This window comes from Theobroma cacao, chromosome 2 (genome assembly GCF_000208745.1).
Source record: "Theobroma cacao cultivar B97-61/B2 chromosome 2, Criollo_cocoa_genome_V2, whole genome shotgun sequence".
In the NCBI taxonomy this organism is placed as follows: domain Eukaryota; kingdom Viridiplantae; phylum Streptophyta; class Magnoliopsida; order Malvales; family Malvaceae; genus Theobroma; species Theobroma cacao.
Genome location: NC_030851.1, coordinates 7,301,136 through 7,325,532, shown reverse-complemented (window position 1 = coordinate 7,325,532; position 24,397 = coordinate 7,301,136). Strand labels below are relative to the sequence as shown.

At 32.4% G+C, this 24,397-nt stretch overlaps 4 protein-coding genes across 8 annotated transcripts; 3 read left to right on the top strand and 1 right to left on the bottom strand.

The window, feature by feature from the left end:
• Nucleotides 2,261-4,346, top strand: LOC18608314 (probable inactive receptor kinase At1g48480). Its single transcript, XM_018114871.1, has 2 exons — nucleotides 2,261-3,482; nucleotides 3,661-4,346. The coding sequence occupies exons 1-2, from the start codon at nucleotides 2,261-2,263 to the stop codon at nucleotides 4,344-4,346; spliced, it is 1,908 nt and encodes a 635-aa protein (XP_017970360.1).
• LOC18608313 (uncharacterized CRM domain-containing protein At3g25440, chloroplastic) lies at nucleotides 10,661-14,838 on the top strand. 4 transcript variants are annotated; one of them, XM_018115900.1, is made up of 6 exons: nucleotides 10,661-10,868; nucleotides 11,389-11,833; nucleotides 12,108-12,509; nucleotides 13,014-13,218; nucleotides 13,667-14,090; nucleotides 14,273-14,838. In XM_018115900.1, exons 1-4 carry the CDS (start codon nucleotides 10,810-10,812, stop codon nucleotides 13,161-13,163), a joined length of 1,056 nt encoding a protein of 351 aa, XP_017971389.1. In that variant the 5' UTR covers nucleotides 10,661-10,809; the 3' UTR covers nucleotides 13,164-13,218; nucleotides 13,667-14,090; nucleotides 14,273-14,838. The 4 variants fall into 4 exon arrangements, with proteins under 4 accessions (XP_017971389.1, XP_017971388.1, XP_007042997.1 ...); XM_018115899.1 differs by having other exon boundaries at nucleotides 13,014-13,222; XM_007042935.2 differs by lacking the exon at nucleotides 13,667-14,090.
• On the top strand, nucleotides 14,968-17,440 carry LOC18608312 (annexin D2). The gene is made up of 4 exons (XM_018115901.1): nucleotides 14,968-15,667; nucleotides 15,866-16,017; nucleotides 16,102-16,320; nucleotides 16,444-17,440. Exons 1-4 carry the CDS (start codon nucleotides 15,553-15,555, stop codon nucleotides 16,957-16,959), a joined length of 1,002 nt encoding a protein of 333 aa, XP_017971390.1. The 5' UTR covers nucleotides 14,968-15,552; the 3' UTR covers nucleotides 16,960-17,440.
• LOC18608311 lies at nucleotides 17,660-20,958 on the bottom strand. Of its 2 annotated transcripts, none has more exons than XM_007042933.2 (7): nucleotides 20,730-20,958; nucleotides 19,757-19,874; nucleotides 19,569-19,631; nucleotides 19,437-19,484; nucleotides 19,250-19,303; nucleotides 18,046-18,136; nucleotides 17,660-17,963 (listed from the first exon to the last, which is right to left on the bottom strand). In XM_007042933.2, the coding sequence occupies exons 2-6, from the start codon at nucleotides 19,847-19,849 to the stop codon at nucleotides 18,062-18,064; spliced, it is 333 nt and encodes a 110-aa protein (XP_007042995.1). In that variant the 5' UTR covers nucleotides 19,850-19,874; nucleotides 20,730-20,958; the 3' UTR covers nucleotides 17,660-17,963; nucleotides 18,046-18,061. The 2 variants fall into 2 exon arrangements, with proteins under 2 accessions (XP_007042995.1, XP_017971392.1); XM_018115903.1 differs by having other exon boundaries at nucleotides 18,079-18,136.

The following is a 24,397-nucleotide window of genomic DNA, read 5'->3' as shown; positions in this document are numbered from 1 at the left end:
TTGAAATGGTCAAGATACTGTTTCATCACATGCATGGTTTTTGGAAACGACGCGCTAGCTCAACATTTATAAAATTTGTCCTTTTTTAAATGTATTAAAGTGAATTCAATACACATTGTGTGATGATAGGTACCCTTCACATCTAGTTGCAACGTTGCAAAGTAAGAAACCCAAAGACAAGATTTCCCTCTTAGCCAATATTAAACCACGAGATTCAACAAATATAAGAGTACCATAAACATTGTGAGGATATATGAATGAATATTCATCTTAATTATGTTTGAGAATGATTCTCGGAACGTAGTTAAATGGGTCCAGACACCAGAACCTGTTCCATGGAGATTAAGGAGATGGACACGTCACATCGAAATGCTAAAGAATCGAGTGAGAAGGTGGTAGATTAAGCATATTCTAAGGGAGGCTAATCAACAAGCTGATAATTTGGCTAAAACAGGAATAGGCAGAGAGGTGGACCTGGTGAACGTCTGGGAGGACACTCCAAGTAGGAGAAGTGAGGTGGGGGCAGGAGTGAGTAAATGATGAGCGATTTTTTGTGGTTCTTTTTGTGATGGTTTAGGTGCATCTTTGTGTGACTGGATGCTTCTTTTGCTTGTTGTAGTGTTGGCCTGTTTGCATGAAATCTTTCTTGCCTGATTGTTGTTGAAGATAGTCTATGACGGATGTTTCTGGTGCTCCATTGGTTCCTGAGGTAGGGAGAGGTGGTGAAAGGGGTTGCCTGGCGCTGATGTGCTCTGATTGAAAGGTTGAGATTAAAGTCAACATTTAAGGAGCGGGAATTGTGAGTTTATTGCTTAGGAAAATCTATGTTAGTGGCCTTAGCTTTGCCCAATTATGTAATTTTGAGGGTTATGCCATCACTGGGACTGCGCATAGGTCTTAAAATTGAAGCTCTTTTGTACTTTTGATTGGAGTTTAACCATTGGTTACTCCCTTTAATGAATTATTCCAACTTTCAAAAAAAAAATTATGTTTGAGAAGCTGTCAGGAGTTCATGTTTTGATGATAATAATCATCAAAATTATAAGTTTGAAAAGAATAGAAGAAATAAAAGGAGCTAATTACTCTGCAGTGTACAGTTCTAAATAGCAAAATCAGTCATTTAGTACTCTTAAGCTTAAGATTGGATTTTTGTTGAAACCGGATATAACCTTCAAACTTCTTTTGATATGAAATGAAAATTTATTATTTTATTCAAAGGGACAAGAGATATTACCCTCCTTATCAAAATTTTGTTTACTCTTGCGATAATAGTGGTCCTGTTTATAAGCATTTGGTTATGCTTTCAACCTTGTTAATTTATTTCAATTTCTTCAGATCAATAAAGCACAATAAAAAAAAAGAAAAAAGAAACTTATCGGGGAGGGAGGTAATGTATTTTATTTTCAGGTAAATGTACCTGTTATGAGCTGGAAGCAACAAGAACAGCATTGTAGGTAGCTTGGGAAAGGCTTATAAGAAAATTAAACATAGAATATCCACAAGAAACCTGTTGGTTCTCTTGGAAAATCCGAAACCTGGTGGTGGAAATAAGGTAATTACACCCATTTGGGGATATTGATCTTGAGGGATGTTAAAGTCAAATTTAGGATATATGTAGACCTTGTTCCCCTAGTTCTTGGGTTAATTCAGCTTCAAGTGAAGTTAGGAAATACCTCCAATTTTGAAGTATAAAAGTACATAGAATTCATCTATTTTTTCATGTGTTTATCCTACCATTTTAAGCATTCCCATTTAGCAATCCTGATATAGTGAATTTGTGGAGTGCCCAGAGTTTTCCTGATCCGAGTATCACCCTGTTAATTCTGACTAAAGCACAGTTTTCCAAATATTTCAATATTTAAGTATCCTATCCTTCTCTTCAACCAAAACCGTCCATCGTGTTTAATGTTTACTAATATGCGCATTCAAATGTATCATCCACACATCCTGAAATAAATTAAATTTCCCAAGTATGTAGAATCATAAGAGGTAACGTCCTCTTCAGGTTCATTGTAGCTGGAGATCCCCAAAAACAATGCAAGCCAGCCCACTTTGGATTTTGGATTCTCAGCAATAAAATCCAAAAGGAAACAGCTCAGAGTTTGTCCTTGTTTTTACCTTCAAAAAAGATCATTGATGGCTGTAATGGCATTGCATGAGAATATTTTTTTATTTTATCAAGCAACCAGAGACATTAATTTTCTGCCTGTTGGGAGTCATTACTGCAAAAACAAACACAATTTTCACTTGATACTGAGTTATGGGGTCGCTTCTGTTTCCCAAAAATCTTCTTGTTATGATTCTTTTTTCATTGTATAGCAGTTCTATTGCTCAATATGAACAGGAAAGGGATGCTCTATATGCTCTCAAGCATGTGTTTAATGATCCATTCCTAAATGATAACTGGAATGGGCTTCAGTGCTATGAAAATACCTCATTCTGGTATGGCATTCAGTGCATCAATGGCCGTGTCACTGCAATATTATTGGAAGGTGGGGGCTTATCTGGGAAAGTAAGTGCTGATGCATTTGTTGTGCTTTCTGAATTGATTACCCTCAGCTTCAAGAACAATTCAATGTCGGGGAATATAATGGATTTCTCTTCCAATCAGAAGTTGAAGGATATTGATCTGTCAAAAAACATGTTTAACGGGCCAATCCCACGTTCACTGCTTGCTCTTAATTTCTTGGAGTCCTTGCAGCTTCAAGATAACCGTTTGACAGGTTCGATCCCAGAATTCGACCAAGCCAGTTTAATAGCGTTCAATGTCTCCAATAATAATCTCAGCGGTCCAATTCCAGGAACTCACACCCTCAAATCCTTGAGCACCGCTTCCTACTCTAACAATAGCCTTGGCATGTGTGATTCATCAAATCCTGATACCTGCTATTATACCGCAAATGATACAGCAGGAGAATCCAGAAAGAGATCTGTTGCAACTATATTTATTGTTTTCGATATTATTGGTCTAGCTACTGTGATTTTGCTCCTTATTCTTTACTGTAAGAAATCGAGGAAGCTTAAGAAACTGATGCAAAGAAACCGCCTTGAAGAAAAAGATGACGAGGATTTAGAGTTGGAGGCCGGGGCCAGTTATTACAAGGAAAGTAAAGATGAGAGCAATATTCAAGCAGAGGAGCAGAGAGTCATTGCAGAGGAAGCGAAGGGGAATCTCATATTCATGGGGGATGACGCAGGCTTTAACCTAAACGATCTGCTGAGAGCTTCTGCAGAAGGCTTAGGTAAAGGGCTTTTTGGCAATAGTTATAAAGCTACGCTGGAAGGCAGGCCAGGTGTTGTTGTAAAACGACTGAGGGATTTGAAACCACTGAGCAATGAGGAATTCACGGAGCTGCTACAAATAATTGCAGATCAAAAGCATCCAAATTTGCTTCCGTTACTTGCTTACTACTATTCCAAAGATGAGAAGTTGTTCGTCTACAGATATGCCAAGAATGGAAACCTTTTCAACCGCCTTCATGGTGAGATTACCAATTACAAATTTTTATGGTTATAGTTGTACTATTAAATATCTTCTCTTTAAATAATGATATTTCTTCAAGTTCTGAGAAAAACATGAATTATCATATGGGATCAAGGAATATATTTCCCTCTCTGGCCTCTTTAAATAATGATATTTGAAATTGATGGATAATGCAGGAGGGAGAGGTACCAGAGAGCGGATTCCTTTCAGATGGAGCTCTAGATTATCTGTTGCTCGAGGAGTGGCACAAGCCCTGGAATATCTTCACCTCAATCCTAGCTCCTCCCTATGCCCTGTTCCCCACGGCAACCTGAAATTGTCAAACATTCTCCTTGACGAGAATGACACGGTTCTTGTTTCCGATTACGGTCTCACTTCCCTCATAGCCCTTCCCATCGCATCTCAACGTATGGTCTCATACAAGTCTCCCGAATACCAGAACTCGAAAAGGGTTTCAAGGAAGTCTGACGTCTGGAGTTACGGCTGCCTTCTGCTGGAACTATTAACAGGAAGACTATCAGTTCACTCAGCTCCTCCAGGCATCAATGGGGTGGATCTTTGTAGCTGGGTTCACCGAGCTGTTAGAGAAGAATGGACAGCTGAGATATTTGATATGGAGATATCTGTGCAGAGAAGTGCTGCTCCTGGAATGCTGAAGCTGCTGCAGGTTGCTATTCGTTGCTGTGATAAGACCCCGGAGAAACGGCCTGAAATGACAGAACTTGTAAGAGAGATAGATAACATAAAATATGTTGCATCAGATGATGAAGATGAATTATCTGTGGATCAATCGTTAACAGACGAGTCTTTCTCCACAAATGCCTCGTCAGTAGTAGTAGTTGGTAATGGGAGAGGTTGGTAAGATTTTGAATGGATCCTCAAAATACTCAAGATCTATCGTTTTTAATCAGGAAAAAAAATGAGTGCAAGATCGACAAGAGATTCCAATCATGCAAACCAGAATCAAGCTTTGAAATTTTTGTTGCAGTATGTGACATTCCACGTTGAATCTATCGGGGTTTTCTTCCATATCTCTTTTGTAGCAGCAGTAGCAATCTCTCCAAATTTCTCCAATAAATTACTAGAGTTTTATCTTTATGTTTTTCATTTCATCCATTCCTGTTCTTCGTGATTTGTATGAACATGTTGAGTTTGGAAATTTTGACTTGCAAATAACAAATAAGAAGCTCATTCATGTATGAATTAAGTTTTAGGAGATAAAAATTTGTTTTCTCTTTATGAAAATCAATTGATTTTTTGTAATTATTGAGCCGCAGAAACATGTCTCGTGATGGGTTTGTTTCATTTCATTTACAAGCATGTCACCAAGCCTCCCTCTATATTCGATTCTTATATCTTTCATTTCCAAGAAGGTGTTAAATCACAAAATTTGCAATTATTCTTATTAAAAGCTAAAAAAGAATAAGAAGGAAATCATCACGTGCCATTATATAATAAAGAGCTTTATGTAATTATAATAAAATAAAAATCATTAAATGTCAACTTAGATTATATTATTGCGGTTAAATGCCTATTTAGGATTTAATTTTTACCAAAGTTTTTCATTTCAAGATTCAAATTATTATTTCGTTTGAATTAAGATGCACTCTTTTAGATTTTATTCGTTGAGAAACATTGATAATAAAAACTAGTAAATTACCGTTAATAAAATTAAAGAAATCAAATATTATTTTGTTTGTTGATTTTTCTTAAACTGATAAAACCCAAAAGGTTATATCCTAATTTTCAAAAAAAAAATATTGAATGTGTTATGAAATATAAATTGAAAGAACAATTATAAAAAAAAAAGAGAATAATTATAAAAAAATTATTTAGAGAGAGGAAGAATATCTCATTGAAGTATGTATTTACAAAAGAAATAAGTAGTTTATTTATAGACTAATAACTCCTTATTTAGATAAAATTTACCAAATAAATATAATACTAAGACATTAGATGAATGGATTAAATCTTAATCTTGATCCAATCTTATCTACATTCAAATCTAGATATACATAACAAAATAGATATTCACACATATATTCAAAACACTTCCTTTAAATATCAATTCTATTAAGGATATTCCTCATTAAAACTCTAATTAGGAAAAAATATCATAGAAAAAAATCTGAGTGAAGTAATAAAAGAACATAATTATTTTCAAGAATATGCTTTTGAAATACTACCTCATTAAAAATTTTATCAAGAAAAACATAGTGAGAAAAACTTTAATGAAGAAAAAGAGTACAGTACGAATTTTACTCCCTCTAATGACTGCATTATTTAAGATCTTTAAAACAATACATTTCAATCTTTTATACCAATTTTTCAAATGTTGCAGTAGTAAAGGCTTTGGTGAATAAATCTACTAAATTGTCACTTGAACGAATTTGTTAAACACTAATATCATCTTTTTCTTGGAGATCATGAGTAAAGAAGAATTTTGATTAAATATGTTTTGTTCTATCACCTTTAATGTATGTTTCCTTTAACTATATTGTTGAATTTCCTTCTAGGTTAACAAGCCACAGGTTTTTCAAATAGGTTGAGTTACAAATATTAATTAGACATATTCACGACTTGACTCATGAATTACTAAAATTTCTCATGATTTGAAGAAGTAGTAACTATAGTTTGTTTTACAGAATACTATAAAATAATCGTACCTCCACATGTAAATAAGTAACCTGTTCGGGATCAAGTCTTGTGTGGATCAAATTAATATTCTGCATTTGCATTATCAATTAAATTTAATTTTAAGTCCTTATCCATTGTTCTTCAGAAATATCGAAATATATGTTTAATTCTATTTCAATGTCTTCAAATTGGAGAAGAACTATATCTTGCTAATAAATTTACAGGAAATGATATATCAGATCGTGTATTGCTAGCAAGATACATTAGTACTTCAATTGCACTAAGATATGGTACTTCAAGACCAAAAAGTTCTTCATCATTCTCATGAGGTTGGAAAGGATCTTTTTTCACATTTAGTAACTTTACAACCATTGGTAAACTCAATAGATGTGTTTTGTCTATATAAAATCATTTTAGCACTTTTGCTATATAATTTGATGGATGGACAAAAATTTATTTGTCAAGTGTACAATCTAAAGATCTTAAACAAAACTTTGTTTTTCCAAGATCTTTAATCTCAATTTTTTTTAAGTAATTCATGGTTTTTAATAACTCTTCAGGAGTTCCAATAAATAATGTTTAGGTTATCAACATAATTAACAATTATGACAAATTCAAATCCAAATCTTTCTATAAAACACATAGGCATAAAAGATTATTTGTATAACATTCTTTTAATAAATTTTCACTAAGGCGATTATATCACCGCGTCTGCATTGTTTTAATTCATATACATATTTGTTTAATTTGATCGAATAAATTTTTCGAGAATTATGTACATGTTTCAGGTAACTTAAATCCTTCAAAGATTTTCATATAGATATCAAAATCAAGTAAGCAATATAAATAAGCTGTAACTACATCCATCAGCACCTACAAAAGAATATGTCTCTTCACAATCAATACTAGGTTGTTGGATAAAACCAAGCTTTTGGGTAAAATCTTATATGACAAACAGTACTTTATATCTCAGAATCTCATTTTTCTGATTTCATTTTCACGCAAATGCCTATTAATATCCCACTGGTTTTACATTTGAGTATGGACTACACATTCAAAAATTTCATGTTTGCAAGTGAATTCAATTCTACTTTGATTGCATCTTTCCACATTAGCCAATCATTTATATGTTTTCATTCTTCAATAGATGTAGGTTTAAGATCCTCATTTTTTATCATAATATTGAGCGTTACATTATATGCAAAAATATTGTCGACATGTAAATCATTCTAGTTCTATCTTTTCCCTGTCATGACATAACTTATAAAGATCTTTTCATTTTCATTGATTTCAGGTACCTGAATTTCTTCTGAAGTTATGTCAGGGGTCTCTTTTAGAGTTTTTATTTTCTCTTTTTCACCATCTTGAATATTTTCTCCTTTCCCTTTTCAAAAATTTTTATCTTTGGAATCAATTGATCTCTCATGCTTCTGGCGTGCCTTAGACTCGTTAACAATAGCAAATTATCCTACTGAGACATCGATTCTAATTATAGCATTTGCAGCTAGTATATAAGATTTGGTCATTCATTTTAAATCAGTAAATACATCTAGCAACTAATTTGTTATATTTTGAAAATTAATTATCTTTTAAACTTCTTGTTCACCTGATTTGTGCGAAGATGAAAACTAGAAAATGATAATACATTCCTAGATATTTCTTTTTCTAACAGCTTATTTTCTTCCCCTAATGTTGAAAAAATTATTTCATCAAAATGACAATCGGCAAATATTATCATGAATAAATCTTTTGTTGAGGGTTCTAAATATTTAATTATAGATGAAGATTCAAATCTAACATATATTTCTAACCTCCTTTGATGACCCATCTTTGTGCATTGTGATAGAGCAATTGGGACATATAGAGCACGTCCACAAATTTTTAAATGAAAAATATTTGATTTTTGACCATAAACCAATTGTATAAGGGAGAATTTATGATAACTTGTTTGCGTGATGCATACAAGTGCTACTACATGCAAAATAGCATGCCTCCTAGGCATAATTGAGGAATTTAATTTTCATAAGCAATGGCCTTACAATCAATTGAAAATGTTTGATAAATGAATGATTAAAACCATAAATATCGAAATGATCTGCATAGTGGATGAATAGGTCCACATATATCGTGCTGAATACGTTTCAAAAATGTAAGCGATTTAGTCTCAATTTTAGTTGGTGATGGTCTTATAATTAATTTACCTTGAGAGCAAATAACACATGAGAATTCATTATATTGAAAAATCATTTGGGTTTTCAATGGATAATCAAATGAAATTTTAATAATTTTTTACATCATTATTGATTCGGGATGGCTTAACTAATTATGCCAAATATTAAAATTATTAGTAAATTTCTAGTTTGCTATAACAAGAGTTTCAATCATTTTAATTTTTGCGTAGTACATTCCAAAGGATAAAGCGGGTATTTTTTCCAACACACACTTTTTACTCGAGATAGAAGATATAATATAAAGGTATTCAATACCTCTTTTATTCGTTATCTCAATATGATATCCGTTTAGATGAATATCTTTAAAACTTAATAAATTTCTTCTAGACTTAATAGAAAATAATGCATTTTTTATTATAAACTTTGTTCTTCTGAGTAGTTAAATAGTGGCTCTTCTGGAGCTTTCAATTAATCTTGTACTACCAGATATTATATTAAAATTAATTTCTTCCATTGTTAAGTGAGAGTAATATTTTTTGTCTTTAAATATAATGTGCGTTGTAATACTATCTATTAAATATATATTTTTATTATTAATCTTTGATCCAATTAGATGAATATTTATATTTCTTCAATAAAATGAGATATATAGTAAGAAACTTACAAGTTGACATAAGAGAACATTTAATACAAAATTTATTATTAAAACACATAAAAAAATCTTTCTAATAAACTTATACCAGAACACATCAACAAACTATTTAAGAAATTTCATTCTTAGATTTTCATCACCAATCATATGATCAATTTGTCCTTCAAAGTGGGCAAAAAAATTAACATCCAAATGTGTTATATAAATCTGGCTATCATCTTTAACAAAATTTGTTTCGATATTTTCTTTTATCTTTTAACGATGCTTGAAAAAGTTCAAATATATTATATCAACTTGGCTATCATCTTGAACAAAATTTGTTTCGATATTTTTTTCTCTATATTTCAATGATGCTTGATAAAATTCAACAAGATGTTTTGACGTACAACAAGTATGTGACTAATGACATATAACAAACATTTTCTATATTCTTTTTATCTTGTCCACTTTTGTCTTTTTTTTTTATATATCTCTTCATTATTCATCCACTTCTGGTAATTAAATATATTCTTATTATTAGAATAATGATTAATGTAACCACCACGATTGCAATAATTATGACAACCTCTTCCGCCTTTACAACTATAATTATTAAATGATATCACATTCACTTCAGAGAATGGACGAGATTTATAATTTTTTACTTGTAACTTGTTATTTTGCTCAATCACAAAAAGACATGAAATCCAAAACAAAATATATATTCAGATTACCCGAAGTATAATATTTTTCACTTGTTACAAAATAAATATCATACAAAGGTAATTATCATACAAAGTCAATTTAATATGTTCAATTCAAAAAATGTTTTATGCAAAATCTCATAGTATCAAAGATGAATTTACATATGTTGAGTAAAATCATAATCGGAACTCAGCAAATGAATCATATATTGAGCAAATTATTCCAATACCGGAGCAAAGAGATAATATATAATTATGCATGCTTAATTTGATTTAATAAATCAAGGGATAAAATATGATACATACTACATAATAGAAATTCACATCCAATTTCATAAATTAAGGGATAAAATATAATATATATATATATATATGTATATATATTACATGATAGTAAATTCATATTAAAATTATTTTTCAAAGAATGAAAACACCAAAAAGATATTAAGTCACTTACCAAATTTGCTAAAACCAAAATTCAAATATCAACCATTGAAATACTTTTTAAAACTTGAAAGAACTGAAACTTCGACTCTGAGATGACCATTGAAATCCTTTTAGAGATTAGAGAATTATGCTAATATGAAATATAAACTGAAAAAACAACTATAAAAGAAAGAGAATAACCATAAAAAAAGTATTAGAGGAGTAAAAATATCTTATTGAAATGTGTATTTACAAGAAGAGCCTATTTATAAACTAATAACCCCTTATATAGATAGAAGTTATAAAATAAAAACAATACTAAGAGATTGGATGGATTAAATCTTAATCTTAATCTAATTTAATCTACATTCAAACTTAAATATACATAATAAAATAGATATTTACACACACACACATATATGTATATATATATATATGTTCTTATAACAAAATCCAAAAATAAAAAATTTGATAAACGTAAAATTTATTTAACCCACTACTATTAGTCTTGATTTTCAATAACAGAAAACATCCATTTCCGTTCCGCTAAATATTTCCCGCTGAATAATCGAGTGGGCTTATTTGGGCCTTACACTTCTTTGTAGAACAAGGCAGTGGTACACCGAAAGGCCAAAATCTTGATCTGCGCAGAGCTCATTCTCTTCGTTCTCTATTAAAACAATGAGAGAAGCATCTGAGTCTGCGAGGGCTTGGTCTAAATTTTCAAAATACAAATTTTATTTTGTGGGAAAATAAATGGCATCCATTGCTTCAATTCGAGAAATTACCCGTCAATTTCCGTCCACTATCAAGAGGTTTGCTCCGTTTTTTCCTTTTCTTCTTAGTTTTCTCATCTTTGTTGGGGTTTAATTTCTTTTACCAATTATTACTGTCAATTCGACAGCCCAGAAACTATATGAATTTGAAGGAAAAAGAACATTTTGATTCTCAAGTTTTTGTCAGTTTTTCATTTCTGATGATTTTCTGAAGGCTCGTAGTTGGACAATACTTCGATGCTAATATTTACATGAAAATTTTCTTTGCTTTGCTGCAATTAAGAGACAAAAGAGAAGAATTGTGCATATCTAAGTAAAGTTATGTCCTTTATTGCCATTGACAAGAGACATAGTTTCTGGGGTTTATAGATGGACTATGATAAAACTTCTGTTTTTAGAAGTCTTTTTGGCTTTTGCTTCTAAAGATGTCTGCAAAAAAGAAATACCATGTTTATAATACGACATTTCCTTGATATAGAAATTTTGAACTGTATCTGTCATATTGAAGGACTTTGATGACAGATATTCTTTCTTTTGTTTTTTTTTTTTTTAATTGCAGGGATTGTTTACTCAGGTTATGTTGTTTTGTTCGAAATGAGTCCTTTCTGTCTAGACAATGCCTTAATTGTATCACATTTGCAAACCAGAGAAGCTACAAGGCTGTGAGGCCTTCATTACCTGCTCCACATGTTGCCACTCCTTTTGATTTTTCATTGCTATTGGAGCCAAACATATTTTGGCATCGGAACATTCTTTGCAAATGGCTATGTGCAAGAAATATGAGTAATGCATCAGTTGAGCTGAAAACAGATGAGGATGTTATCAGGTTTTCTTTTAGTAAGGCACTAGGTAGAGTTGGTTCTACATATGGGAAGGGGACAACCAAAAGACACAAAATGTCTAAAAGGGCCAAACTGAATGAACTTCGTTTCTACCGTCTAAAGGCCAAAAAGAAGATGAATTCACCAAATCCTGAAGTTAGGATTAGATATAAACTTGAAAAGGTTAGATAGCTTCTTGTTTTAACTATAGTTTATATTTTGATTAAGAATTCTGTATCCTTTTTTTGGATTTGGGCTTTTCCGGTAATCTCACTAGTATAGGAGAATGTTGTGATTGTGATATATAGCATGTGGAGGCCATTTTGGCTTTTCCTCTTTTTCCTCTCTCTCTCCCTCTTGCCCTCTTTCTTCACGTTCATCTGAGTTATTTAATAATCTGAACTTTTTTCCAAAAAGTATTAGTTTGACTACTATCTTTGTAAACACTTCTCCTCAGGCCCAAAGAAAGGAAGCATGGTTGGTTGAAAAGTTGATAAAATATGAGGTTCCCAAGGCCCCTGCCGAAACATATGATCCTGAAATTTTAACTGAGGAAGAGAGACACTACCTAAAGCGTACTGGTGAGAAGAAAAAGAATTATGTTCAAGTTGGAAGACGAGGAGTATTTGGCGGTGTTGTTCTCAATATGCATCTCCATTGGAAAAATCATGAAACTGTAAAGGTCACTTGCAAGCCTTGCAAGCCAGGGCAGGTTCATGAATATGCTGGAGAACTTGCTCGACTTAGCAAAGGCATTGTGATTGACATAAAACCTAACAATACTATAATATTCTATCGAGGAAAGAATTATGTGCAGCCAAAAATTATGTCTCCACCAGATACCCTATCTAAAAGCAAAGTAATTTTTTTGCCTTTCGTTGATAATCTGTTTGTTACTTATATATTAGAAATTTCTGAAATCTCCCTTCTTGAGAATTAAGTGGTGGTATTCTTTGTGTTTCACTTGTTTTAGTTCATCTGTACTTGCATCAGCTCATGAAGCTACTAATGCATTGGGTCCTTATTTTATCTGCATGTACCAAACAAGGGCTAGTTGGGCTCATTATGTGTTTGTAGAAACTTGATGCTTCAATGTTTATGACTGGAATTTAGGGCTGGTCTAGCAGCTTGGGACTTGTAATAGTTGGGGCTTTGTTTGTGCTACCATGAAAAGCACTTTATAGTTCTGCGCTCATTGTAATATATCTAAAGGTTTCACTCTTTATGAAGTTGTTTTCTGTTAAAAGGAATGCTGTAGCTTCTTCATAGATGATTCTTTAGAGGGAGTTCAATTGTTCATCCCTCTTTTATTTCAATACATGTTGTCAGTATAATATTTTCTTTTCCTATTCAAATATTGCAGGCTTTGGAAAAATACAAGTACGAACAATCCCTTGATCATACAAGCGAGTTCATCGAGAAGTTGGAGAAGGAGCTTGAAGAGTATCTCGAGCATAAAGCTCGATATAAGAAGGCAAAAGAGAGTGCACCGCAGAATTTCCTGGTTATATGACAGCATGAGTTACAAATAATTGCCAAATTTCAGTTTCCAGAGAGTGTGATTACGAGTAGGTATAGTTGCTAAGTATTGTATGTTGCTGCAGTTATATATTGAAAATCCTTATTGAAAGATACATGATCTGAATATATTTGCATGGCATCTATCTGGTTGTGTTGTATGGGGACAAGTGATACCTTCTTTTTTCTGTGTTATTGTTATTGGTGAAACTTGGTAACAATCAGGGATAAAGATCTTAGAATATTGCAAATGATGACCTCAAAAAATTGTTTTAGTTTCTTTAAAAAGAAAAAGAAAAACAGTAAATGGTTGCAAAACATACTTGCGATTTAAATGGATGTTGCATATCCTTGTCAAATACGCAAGTTTGGAGGTTTTCAAGATTTAAATTAGAAGGTTCTCAAATATATATAAATTAGAAATACACTGCCGGGATCATGATCTTTTAAGACTTCATAATAAAATTGATCAGTAACTTTGTTCTTTCTGTGTTGAAGCTAAGAACATACTGGCTAAACCTCCCTCGAAGCGTATGCAATGACGTGGTCAGCAAAAATGCACTGTTTGGGAGACAATGGTTTTGCATTGTCATTATCTTTTAGTACTCATTCTCAGAAGACATGTTGCATGCCAATTCAAAAAGACTTGTTTAGTTTACTCATTTATTAGTGACCAATGCCATGTGCTATTTACATGGAGCCACTATTTATATTGACTAAAGAACCATGAAATTCTACACCAACAGTTGTAACTTGTTGCTGCCAAAGGCTTATTGGTTTCTCTTTGCTTTGACTGCAAATGTGAGGAAAATGGTTGAGCTTATGGATTCTATACTTCTAGATTATGAGTCCTGGTGGCATTGTCTCACTGCCCTTTGGTATCAGCCGGGGCTGAAATCTGTCATGATATTCTCTTCTTCTGGTTGGTTGTTTTTCTTTAACCTGTCTGGTGTAGATTATAGCTACTGTAAATTGTTTCGAATGTAATTGATGTATTAATGATATTAATGACATATAAAGGCTAATGATTACAAGAACCATGAATCTGTTTATTCAGCTCAATGCCTTTTGTTCTTTGATCAAGGCTTGTCTATTTTGATGCAGGATGATAATGGATGCAAGCCAACTTTGAGTTGAATAGTCATCTTCTTGGCTGGATGATACTGAGTGGCTGAAAGGATGATTGTGGTTTACTTGGGTTCATGAGATTAGACACATTACACAAGTGCTAAGCATTTGGTCAACTACATCAACTGCATGTGAGCATGCAGGCATGAAATATGCTGATCCCGGCTACATGTGGCTTTCATTTCCATTGGAATTATATCTGATGATAGTTGCTGGACACACCACTTGATTTGGGAACCTGCCAATTGCATCAGTGCACTGCTTTTAGATGGTCTAACGACTGAATACCAGCCATGGGTAAGGAAAAGCCCCTTATATCTGACGTCTAAGAACTTCTTCCATCGTGTTTACGCATTGTACAAATTGAAATAAACAATTTTGTATATGGATTACTGAAATAATTTCTCAGTCTCTGTAAGAGTGCTCTTTTGTGAAGCTTTTCCCAGTGCAGTTCTAAATAAGGTGGCTGAAAGGGCTGGATGCACCAAGGATGATTATGAAATTTTTTTTTATGAATAGATTTTTACCCTGTTGTTCCATCATAAAAAGCTTTCACCCTTGGTGCTGTGCAATTAGCTGTAAAGCTTTGTTAACCTTTTGACATATTATATTTTCAATTAAATGCAGTTGTAGCTTTACCATGATTTCGACCCAAGTTGGTGCTGAATTTTTTCTTACCTAATTTCTCATTTACTTGTAGTGCTTTGTGTCATGCGCTCTGCATCTTTTCTATGAATTCATTGAATCAACCCCAGTAGTAACTCCTCAATTGCAGGGGATTAAAAAGACAAATCCTTTCCATCCATTTTTCTCTAAATTTAGATATTATCAAATAGACAAGAGAAAAATCCATTACCAGTAAAGTCATTTCAGGATGTATGGAATCAATGAGTGAGCCGCAATGTGTGATGAGCACCTAGCAAAGAAGCCTTCTTTCACCCCAAAAAGACTGATAAAACAGCATGTAACATTTGATATCGTTGAGAGTTGTTCACAACAAAAAGATACTCTGACTTTTGCGTCCATTAATCATAACAAAGCGCAAGTCAGCGGTAAAGGAAGTAAGCTGGCACGAGAAAGTGAAGGGCAGCAAAAGGAGTATGGTTGATATTGGAATTGAGGATATGTTCCTTCCTGTTATTCCTCCACTTTGGACGTGCTTATTGTTATCTACCCGCTTTCTTTCTTTGTAACCCAAAAGCGGAACCAAACTTAATTATTCCTCGCAAACAAATCAGCCCTATAAAAATGGTCTCATGGCGTCTTCTTCTCTTGCATACTTGGAAGCCTCTCCTGAGATGGGCAGTAGTTCCACTCAAACCTCCAGACAGTATGAGCAAGATTGCCACATCCTTCACTGTTACTTCTCTGGTATTCGACCTTTCTTTGGTTTTTTTGGCTTTTCCTCTGGCTGTTTGGTTGTAAGGAAACACCTTTAGTTGTCACGGGATCAAAACAAAATTGTGTAGAGAACCCTATTGCAGTTGCAACAAACACGCAAATTATGTTACTATAATCTTACAATTCTTGACTCTTATCATGTTGTTCTCAATATAAATTATTTAACAGGCAATGGAGCAATCAGCAACCAAAAACTTGTTCAAATTTTTGTCAATAGAGACTCAAATATGCTCAAGCTCGTCCGCCAGACTTACAGTGCTCGATATGGCCAGGATCTTCTTCAGCTCATGTCAGATGTCCAGAGGAATAACTCCCTTGCTGTAAGTATAACTCCCAAGTTACATCAAAAGTTGCATGCATTTGGATGATTTAGCTGTGCTGATAGAGGCATGCCATTGGTGCAGAGGATAGCTTATCTCCGCATGGTTGAACCGCATGAACGTGATGCTCAGATGATAAGGCATTCGTTGTTCGGAGGGAGTCTAAACCTCAATATCATCATTGAGGTGGCTTGCACCAGACCATCTTCAGAGCTGCTACGAATCAAGCATGCCTACCAAAGTCGATATAATTCTGACCTTGAAAAGGATTTAACAATGAGAGTCAATGGTGGATTCAAAGAGGTAACTTTTAGGTGCTAGCTATCTCAAAATTGACTCATTTTTGTCTGTATCATTGTTAATTTGTTATGGCCTCTAGAAGACTAGAACTATTGTTTTTTTGTTCTGTTTTTTCTCTGTGCTTAGATTCTGTTGGCTGTTCTGAAGTCGTGCCGCAATTATGGTTGTAAAGCAGACATGAGCCTGGCCATGTGTGATGCCAAGACTCTGTATGAAGCTATGGAAAGTGGGAAAAACATAGATCAAAAGACAATAACTTCAGTTCTGAGTCAAAGGAACAATGGGCAAGTAAGAGCCATACTAAGCTCCTACAAGCAGCTGTATGGCCATGAATTCGGCAAGTCGATTAAGAGAAGCAAATGTGGGCAATTTGGGAAGGAACTTCGGGTCGTAATACGGTGCATCCAACATCCCGAGAAGTTTTTTGCAAAACAACTGAGGATGAAAAATGCGGATGGTAGAGAGATTCTGATTCGAACAGTAGTTACCAGGTCGGGGATAGATATCAAAGCGATAAACAAAGCTTTTGTAGCTAAAACAGGCAGCTCTCTGGAAAACCTTGTTATACGGGAATTTAACAACAGTAAGGACAAGACAAACGACCTCGTAGTCGGTATCTTGGTCGGGCTTATCAAAGGTTGAATATGAAGCAGGAATCATGGCAGATTTGGTTCATAAATAATTGACTTGTTTATACAAATAAAGACGGCATCATGGTTTCTAATTTAAATTCCTTGTAATTATGCATTGGATTTGTAGTTGTTAAGGCAAGCTTCTTGCGCCATGCATAAACTAAGATTCATGTCTGCACATGTCCTTGATTGTGTATATGCATAAACAAGATACCAAAGGGTATATGCCCTTATGATCTTTATTCATTTTTTTCCTTACCTTACTTATTCTTTTTCTGTACTCCTGAAATAGAGTTCTTGTACTCATAAGCAGTTTGATCACTTCCTCACTTATCTGACCTTACTTATTCTTTTTCTGTACTCCTGAAATAGAGTTCTTGTACTCATAAGCAGTTTGATCACTTCCTCACTTATCTGAGCTGGCAACATTAGGCTCTCATTTAGTCAGGTGGAGACAAATCTAGAAGAGAACATTACTAGGAAAAAGCCTTCTGCAAAAACAGGGCCAAGATTTGGATGAGGTGACACGCAGACAGGTACTTTGTTAAACCTTTCAAGTGGCTAAATACTGGCGATTGGACTAATTTAGAATATTACTAGGAAAATGATTTAGCTTTAATTACCAAGTAAACATGTAACGACTGGTTCAGTCTCGATGGGACAACGAAGCAAACCCAACAGATAGGAGCAACTAGCAAGCAATGAGAAGAAACGGGGAAGCTTCGTTTTGTAAGTGGTTTACTCATATCACGAAGAATAATGTTCCACATCATAAAAACCTTGGAACAACAGACAGCTCAGTCCCACAATTCTCAACTGCATAAATGTTGTAACTTGTCAAACTTAACTAATACCAAAACACCTTCACCAAATTTATTCACGGGAACAATTGAAAATTACTCATTACCTATCTAGGTATTAGAATAACAACCAATAGTCCTCACAATATCAGAAGATTAAGGGCAGTTTCTCATTCATTGGCAGTCCCATCCTCTGGTTGAGTGCTCCCTCCATCTACATAATGGCATGATGAATTGAAATGATTATGTAACAGCAAAAAAACAGGAGAACGTTGATGCAAAAAGAACATTCATACCTAGGAGTTTGCTATGTCAATAACTAGGCATACCTTCACCATCCGCTGGGGCATAAGGAGACTTCCTATATCGTGTTTGTTGTTGTGTGGGCTAAAACACAAAGAGCAGAAATAATAAAATCATAACCATCATAAGAGAACTAAATAAATGTGTGAAAACAAAAGGAGGATGTATGAACTATATGATTCATCACTATGATCCTAGAATCTAGACCATGTCAATATGAAGCTAATTCTTCAAGAAAATCAAAGAGGCATCAAATCAGAAAATATTCAGCAGCCTTTACAAACACACATCAGAAAAATATTTTACAGGAAGAAAGCTAAACTGAGATGAATTTGTCATCCTCAAAACCCCTTTTTTCTCTCTTCCCCAAAAGTAAAGGGTCCGAAATTACAAACATGAACTGCAAAAAAGTTTCACTACAATTTGATTCTTGATACATCTTATATCAGAAGCCATAAGTTTTGCCCTTCAGAAAAACCGTCAGACAGATACTCAGCATGAAATACATGTCAAATTATTTATGTAGATGAAACAAGCTATAGAATTGTGTCAATATAGTACCAAAATAAAAGATCTAAGGTAGTTGATGTATGTTAAAATTTAGGCCCTATTAATGCAAATGCTAGATTATAAGACGTTTTTACATCATCTTACTTTTCCCAACATAAATATAAAGCAATTGAATTATAACAACCCAACGGAACACAATTGTTTGTCAACCTTTTATCGTTTGACAAAAATAAGCCACCTTGCTCCAGTAGTTAAAGGCCTTAGTGGATCTACAATTGCAATACCTTTTGCTCCTCCAGACATGTAAAAGTTCTAGTAAAGCCTGTTCACTATACTTTGATCCAATTGAGAGGCCTATGTGTGACCAAATTAAAAAGTCTGAATAAAGTAGATCATGTTGATTTAAACTTTTGACCAATTAGAGAATCCTACAAAAGTGGACTAGATTGATTTAAGCTTTCCTTTATAAAGTCTCATCCTGCAGCATTAGCAAAGGACTAGCTAGTCTGTTGCTCTCACTCATCAGAGGAATTTACTACAATTCTTAAAATACATATTCACGAACAAAATTCTCAACATATGTTATCCACCAAATCTCAACCAAAATACGTAGTTCAAGGAAGTCAAATCTCATTACAAAAGAAGGGAATATTAAGGTAAACATATTTACAAGCGTTGAATTAATACCTGCAATTTGGGCCGGAGGGCTTCAAGTGGTCCTTTGGGCTTCTCAACACCTTGCTGTTAGTATCCAAGAACATAAAAAAATATCGGAAACTTCAGCTTAATCAGGATTCATTAGCCTTGCCAAGCTAAAATAACACAAACATAAAAACATAAAGATTAGTCGGGCAGGAGGGAATCTTTGAAGTACCTTTCCAAGTGCCCAATCAGCAGAGTCAAAGTAGGCACGTTCATGGTCCTAACAATCCAAATGAAAAACTTAGATAAGAATCATGCACAAAGCAAGAAACCAAAAACATTACAATTTTCCCACAGAAATTACCTTAGAAATGAGTGGTGGTTTCTTGGGCATGATCCCTCCATATTTTTTCTTTATAACTGCCTCCTAAATAGACAAAAAAGATAGATCACTTAAACTGTAAGAGCTCCAGAGAAAAAATATATATCCAGTATATTGCTAAGATCTTCAATCAATCAGTATCCCACAGTGAAGCAAGATAAGAACACAACCTCCTCTTGAGATGATGGCATGGATTTTCCAGACTCCTGTGTGACGTTTACATCTACTTGTTCTTGCTCCTTGACATTCTCCATGCCTGACATTAGTTTCTTGCCCAACTAATAGCAGCTGCATTAGCAAACAAGTGATTTGCATGAAAAACTTCGGCAATGCTTACACTTTGACAGAGGATTTGGCCCACAAAATAAACTTCACTTGTTCCCATTTATATAAGGTTGGCAACGTAGAAACAGAACATAAATCTTAGTAAAACTGGGGAAAACTATCAGCCAAAAGGCCAAGGCAGAAGCATGAGCAGTTTCAGTTAATGCATACTCTACTCAATATCAATTATTAGAATAACCATTTAACCATTGGGCAACCGCAACTTTTAGTTAACAAGCACTCAATGACAATTAAAGGAGATCACTTCACATTCACGTTCAAAAAATGAGACAATGGAATCAAATTCAAGAAAAAAAATTGTTGAGAGAAAACTGTAATCATTCAACAAATTACTAACTTTCCAGGCTTGAAAAATACAAGTATCTCTGAGTATTACTTCTTGATGCATATGTGTTATAAATCAAAAGCAATTACATAATTGCAATTATAATGAAAAACCCAAATGCCATATATTTACAATTTATAATTCACGCCAGAAATGAACAGTAGAAAATCATTACATTAAAATCCACATATGCTAGTAATAAAAAAAACTAACAATTAAATTTAATTAATTTGACACGAACGAAATGAGATCCCTGCTTAAGCTAGCAAAATGAATCAAAAACCTAGGCAGATCCACACCTAATTGCCAATCAAACCAAAATTTATTTTCTAACTAATCAAAAAGCCTACTTAAAAAACCAAAACCCTAGGTGCTGGTAGATTTAACAAATTCATTAGCAAATAAATGAGAATAAATTTTCGTAAAATTTAAAGATCAGGGAAAGAAATTGGGAGATGAGAAAGGTCAGGTACCTGAATGATAACCACTCTGCGGAGATCGGAAATTCAAGGAAAAAGGTTTTCCCTAAGCCGTTTGATAAATATAAATATAAAATACTTTTTGCGTCGTTGAAATTTTCGGTGGAGTTCTTTTGTTTTAAGGGATTTATGATGAGGGCAGGGATTATTTAGATTCTTCTACTTTTGGCATCAGTGTTTGTTTGGAATTACCCACCGAACTGCACAATTGATCGTTTCGGGGTGCATTTTGGGGTTCAGCTCAGCGGTGGCTAATTAAAGGGTAAATTGCACTCAAGTCCTTATATTTTGCACATAATTTAGATTGAATCCAATAGTTTAGAAATTGGACAACTTGTGTCAAAAAATCAAATTGGTGCATCTAGTAACTCTTGTCGTTAAAGCATTGTCATGATAGCTTTTGCAGCAATCATATGGGTATCACATGAAACCATAATAATCTTCATTTATTTAAAAAAAAAAAGAAAATGTCGAAATTACAGTTAAAAGAGGAGATTTACCCATCCAATCCTCAAGGAAGTTGCTGATCTGCAACCACTTCCCAAAATTGCTTGGGTCTTCTTGCTTGTGTTCTATTTAGCTAAAAATGAAGAAAATAAAAGGTGGAAATATCAGATTTTGATTAAGTGGAATTTAAGATATCAAAAGTTTATTCATAAAAAAAAAAAAGATCGAAATACAAGTGAATACTGCAAAAAAACAAGAAGTATGTTGTGAACTTATTGAAAATAAAAGTATTTTAGTTGTGAGTAGTTTATTAATTGCCTAATTTATGTTAAGGGCGTTTGTGTTTTTTGAATGATTATTTAATTCTCAAATTAATGAATTCAATTTGAATTATGTTCAAAATTTGAAAGACCTGAGTGAAATTTACTTTCAATTAAGGATTATGTGAAATTTTTTAAAATAAAATACTTTCAATTTTAATCGAAATTTCAAACGAATACATTAGAATTCGAAACGGATATTCGATTTTAAAAAAATATCTTTCACTAGACATATAGATCTAGTTGTTAATCAACCGTTAGGGTTTCATTAATTTTATGACCTAATAATACTCAAATGATAATTTTAACTTTTATTATTTTAAAAATTACTATTATATAATTTTTATTAATTTTATTTATTTATTTAAAAAAATGATCTGGTGCTCCCCAAAAGAGGGGAGCACAGGAAAAAGGGTGCATCGAGATCTTGTGCTTCTCTCCCGATCGGTGCTCCCTTCTCTTGGGGCGCACCAGTCAATGTTCTCTATTTTTTTTAAATATAATAATAATATTTTTTAAATTAATAAAAAAAATATTTTAATTTTTTTATAATCTTTATTAACGGTGTTTACATTTTTAAGGTAAAATGTCTATTTTAAAAATTAACAGACTTGTTTAAAATTTCAATTAAAACTTAAAAACGCGAGGATATTTTATCCAAATTTTTATTATACTTGTTTGACAATTCAATCGAAAATTAATCACCTTTATATTAGGAAAAAAACAAACATTTAAATCTAATTAGTAATAGAAATTGCAAACTGCTATTTGTTGTTTACACTGAATTGAGTTGTAATAAAACGTCACAGTTTTTATTCTAGATTTGATCTTAGTAGAAGAAAATTTTTAATTACCGTTATTATGGTATAAAAATTTACTTAACCTTTTAGTTATGCAATAAAAGGACCAGTCTTTTTTCCTTTTACAAACAAATGCATCTGAATAGTAATTTCATTTTCATAAAAACTATAATTTATTATGCATAGTATTTAGTAAATATTGAATACTTAAAATAAACACTTTAAAGACTTAAATAATAACACTTTGGAATAATAGAAATATTGTAATTAGTCAAATTCTATCGACATAATATCTAAAAAAAATTTAAACTATATAATTTTTGTTTTTTTATTACGTTTAATCTAGATTTTATACTTTTATTTTAGGTCAAATAGATTCTTATAACTAACTATTACTAACAATTATTAATCAGAATATCATTTGTCATTTTATATCACGTAGTATTAAGTGATATGTTGATATATCATAATGAATGATAATAACATGCTGATATGATATAATGACATAATCACGTGATATTTTCATCTTCACGTGAACGTGATATAATTAAAAAATAACAAATAATGTTATAACTAATGACAATTAGCTAGTGTTAGTCATAAAGATTTATTTTGTCAAAATAAAAATATAAGTATTTGATTAAGTTATAAAAGAATAAAAATTTATTTAAATAATTTATAAAATTTTAAAGCATCCACTCCAAAAATCCAATGATACTTTTAATTTTTACGAACTAATTTAGAAAGGAAAAAAAGTAAAAGCAAAAGGCCAAGTTCATAAATAATACCCATTATTATTTAATTTAATAGTGCTTAAAAAGTAGTAAATATTTTTGAAAATTTTGGCGAATTAACCAATCGCGTTAGACTGGATTTATTACTCCCACTGGTAATTCATTCATCGCTGCCGTTCTTGTTTCTTTTTGCTAGGATTTGCATCTTTCTTAGTGCAGTCTATGCATAAATATTGAAGAAAAAATTGTCATATAAATCTTATATTATTGAAAAATTGTATATTTATAGAAAACTTTAAATTATATTTGTTATAGAGGTGAATGATGTCACAATTCAAGAGTTCACACAAATCTAGTCAAACTAAACAAGTCCATAGATAGCAAGCCAAGTAAGCTAGGTAGTCTAGGTAAGCCAAACAGCCCCATAAATAACAACCCAAACACGCTATGTAGTCGAGACAAATTAGATTATACGTTTAGCCCACGTAATGTAATTTGATTTAAATTTTTAAATTTGATTATATATATTTAAATTTAGATTATATTATATTAAGATTAAGATTTTAATTTAATTTGAATAATCTTTTTAAATTAAATCTCTTATCATTATTCTTATTTTATAACTTAATTTTATCTAACAAGAGGGGTTATTAGCCTATAAATACCCCTTCCTTAATTTGTAATGCATTCCAAAGAAATACAAATCCTTTATTTCTCAAAAACTTTCTCTTCCATTATTTTGTGGGTTTTAAAACTTGCTTCAGCTTTTTCTTAAGCTTGATATAATTTTAATTAAATATTATAATATACTTAACTAATAATATTATATTACAATTTTAATTAAATAATTTACATAATTATTTGTTAAGATTAATGTGCAATACAAAAAAAAAGAGAAAAACATATTAACTTACTTTTGTATTAGTACTAATTAGATACTCTCGTTAACTCTCATTAAAACACAAAAGCAAGCTTTGAATGTGAAAAAAAGAGACATAGTGATAATAAAATTTATTTAGTGTTATAAATATATATATATCCATTGTATTTCATTATATCCAATGTATTTCTTTAAATTTAATGTACCTCCTCATATCTAATGTACATATTTACGTAAGTATTCTTTTATCTTCTAGATCCATTCAGTATATATACATTCCTATCTACTAAGTTCATCATCTTTATTTATATAAATTCATTATCCCTCTATTTATGTAAGCCTAAAAATAAAGGCATTATAGTTGATGGTATACACACTTAAAACGAAATAAAAAATAGAAGATCTTTTTACCTTTTTACTACTTTTTTCTAAATTTTTTTTAAAAAATTTTATTTTATAACACATTATCAACATGAAATTC

What these genes read in the sequence shown, in the direction of transcription:
- LOC18608314 (XM_018114871.1), top strand. Translation starts at nt 2,261, where the DNA reads ATGGGGTCGCTTCTGTTTCCCAAAAATCTTCTTGTTATGATTCTTTTT. An exon ending in CCTTTTCAACCGCCTTCATG is followed by an intron (nt 3,483 to 3,660) that starts GTGAGATTACCA and finishes TGGATAATGCAG; the next exon opens with GAGGGAGAGGTACCAGAGAG.
- LOC18608313 (XM_007042935.2), top strand. Translation starts at nt 10,810, where the DNA reads ATGGCATCCATTGCTTCAATTCGAGAAATTACCCGTCAATTTCCGTCC. An exon ending in TTTCCGTCCACTATCAAGAG is followed by an intron (nt 10,869 to 11,388) that starts GTTTGCTCCGTT and finishes TTTTAATTGCAG; the next exon opens with GGATTGTTTACTCAGGTTAT. An exon ending in TTAGATATAAACTTGAAAAG is followed by an intron (nt 11,834 to 12,107) that starts GTTAGATAGCTT and finishes ACTTCTCCTCAG; the next exon opens with GCCCAAAGAAAGGAAGCATG.
- LOC18608312 (XM_018115901.1), top strand. Translation starts at nt 15,553, where the DNA reads ATGGCGTCTTCTTCTCTTGCATACTTGGAAGCCTCTCCTGAGATGGGC. An exon ending in CCTTCACTGTTACTTCTCTG is followed by an intron (nt 15,668 to 15,865) that starts GTATTCGACCTT and finishes ATTATTTAACAG; the next exon opens with GCAATGGAGCAATCAGCAAC. An exon ending in TCAATGGTGGATTCAAAGAG is followed by an intron (nt 16,321 to 16,443) that starts GTAACTTTTAGG and finishes CTCTGTGCTTAG; the next exon opens with ATTCTGTTGGCTGTTCTGAA.
- LOC18608311 (XM_018115903.1), bottom strand. Translation starts at nt 19,849, where the DNA reads ATGTCAGGCATGGAGAATGTCAAGGAGCAAGAACAAGTAGATGTAAAC. An exon ending in AACCACCACTCATTTCTAAG is followed by an intron (nt 19,485 to 19,568) that starts GTAATTTCTGTG and finishes TTGGATTGTTAG; the next exon opens with GACCATGAACGTGCCTACTT. An exon ending in CTGATTGGGCACTTGGAAAG is followed by an intron (nt 19,304 to 19,436) that starts GTACTTCAAAGA and finishes GGATACTAACAG; the next exon opens with CAAGGTGTTGAGAAGCCCAA.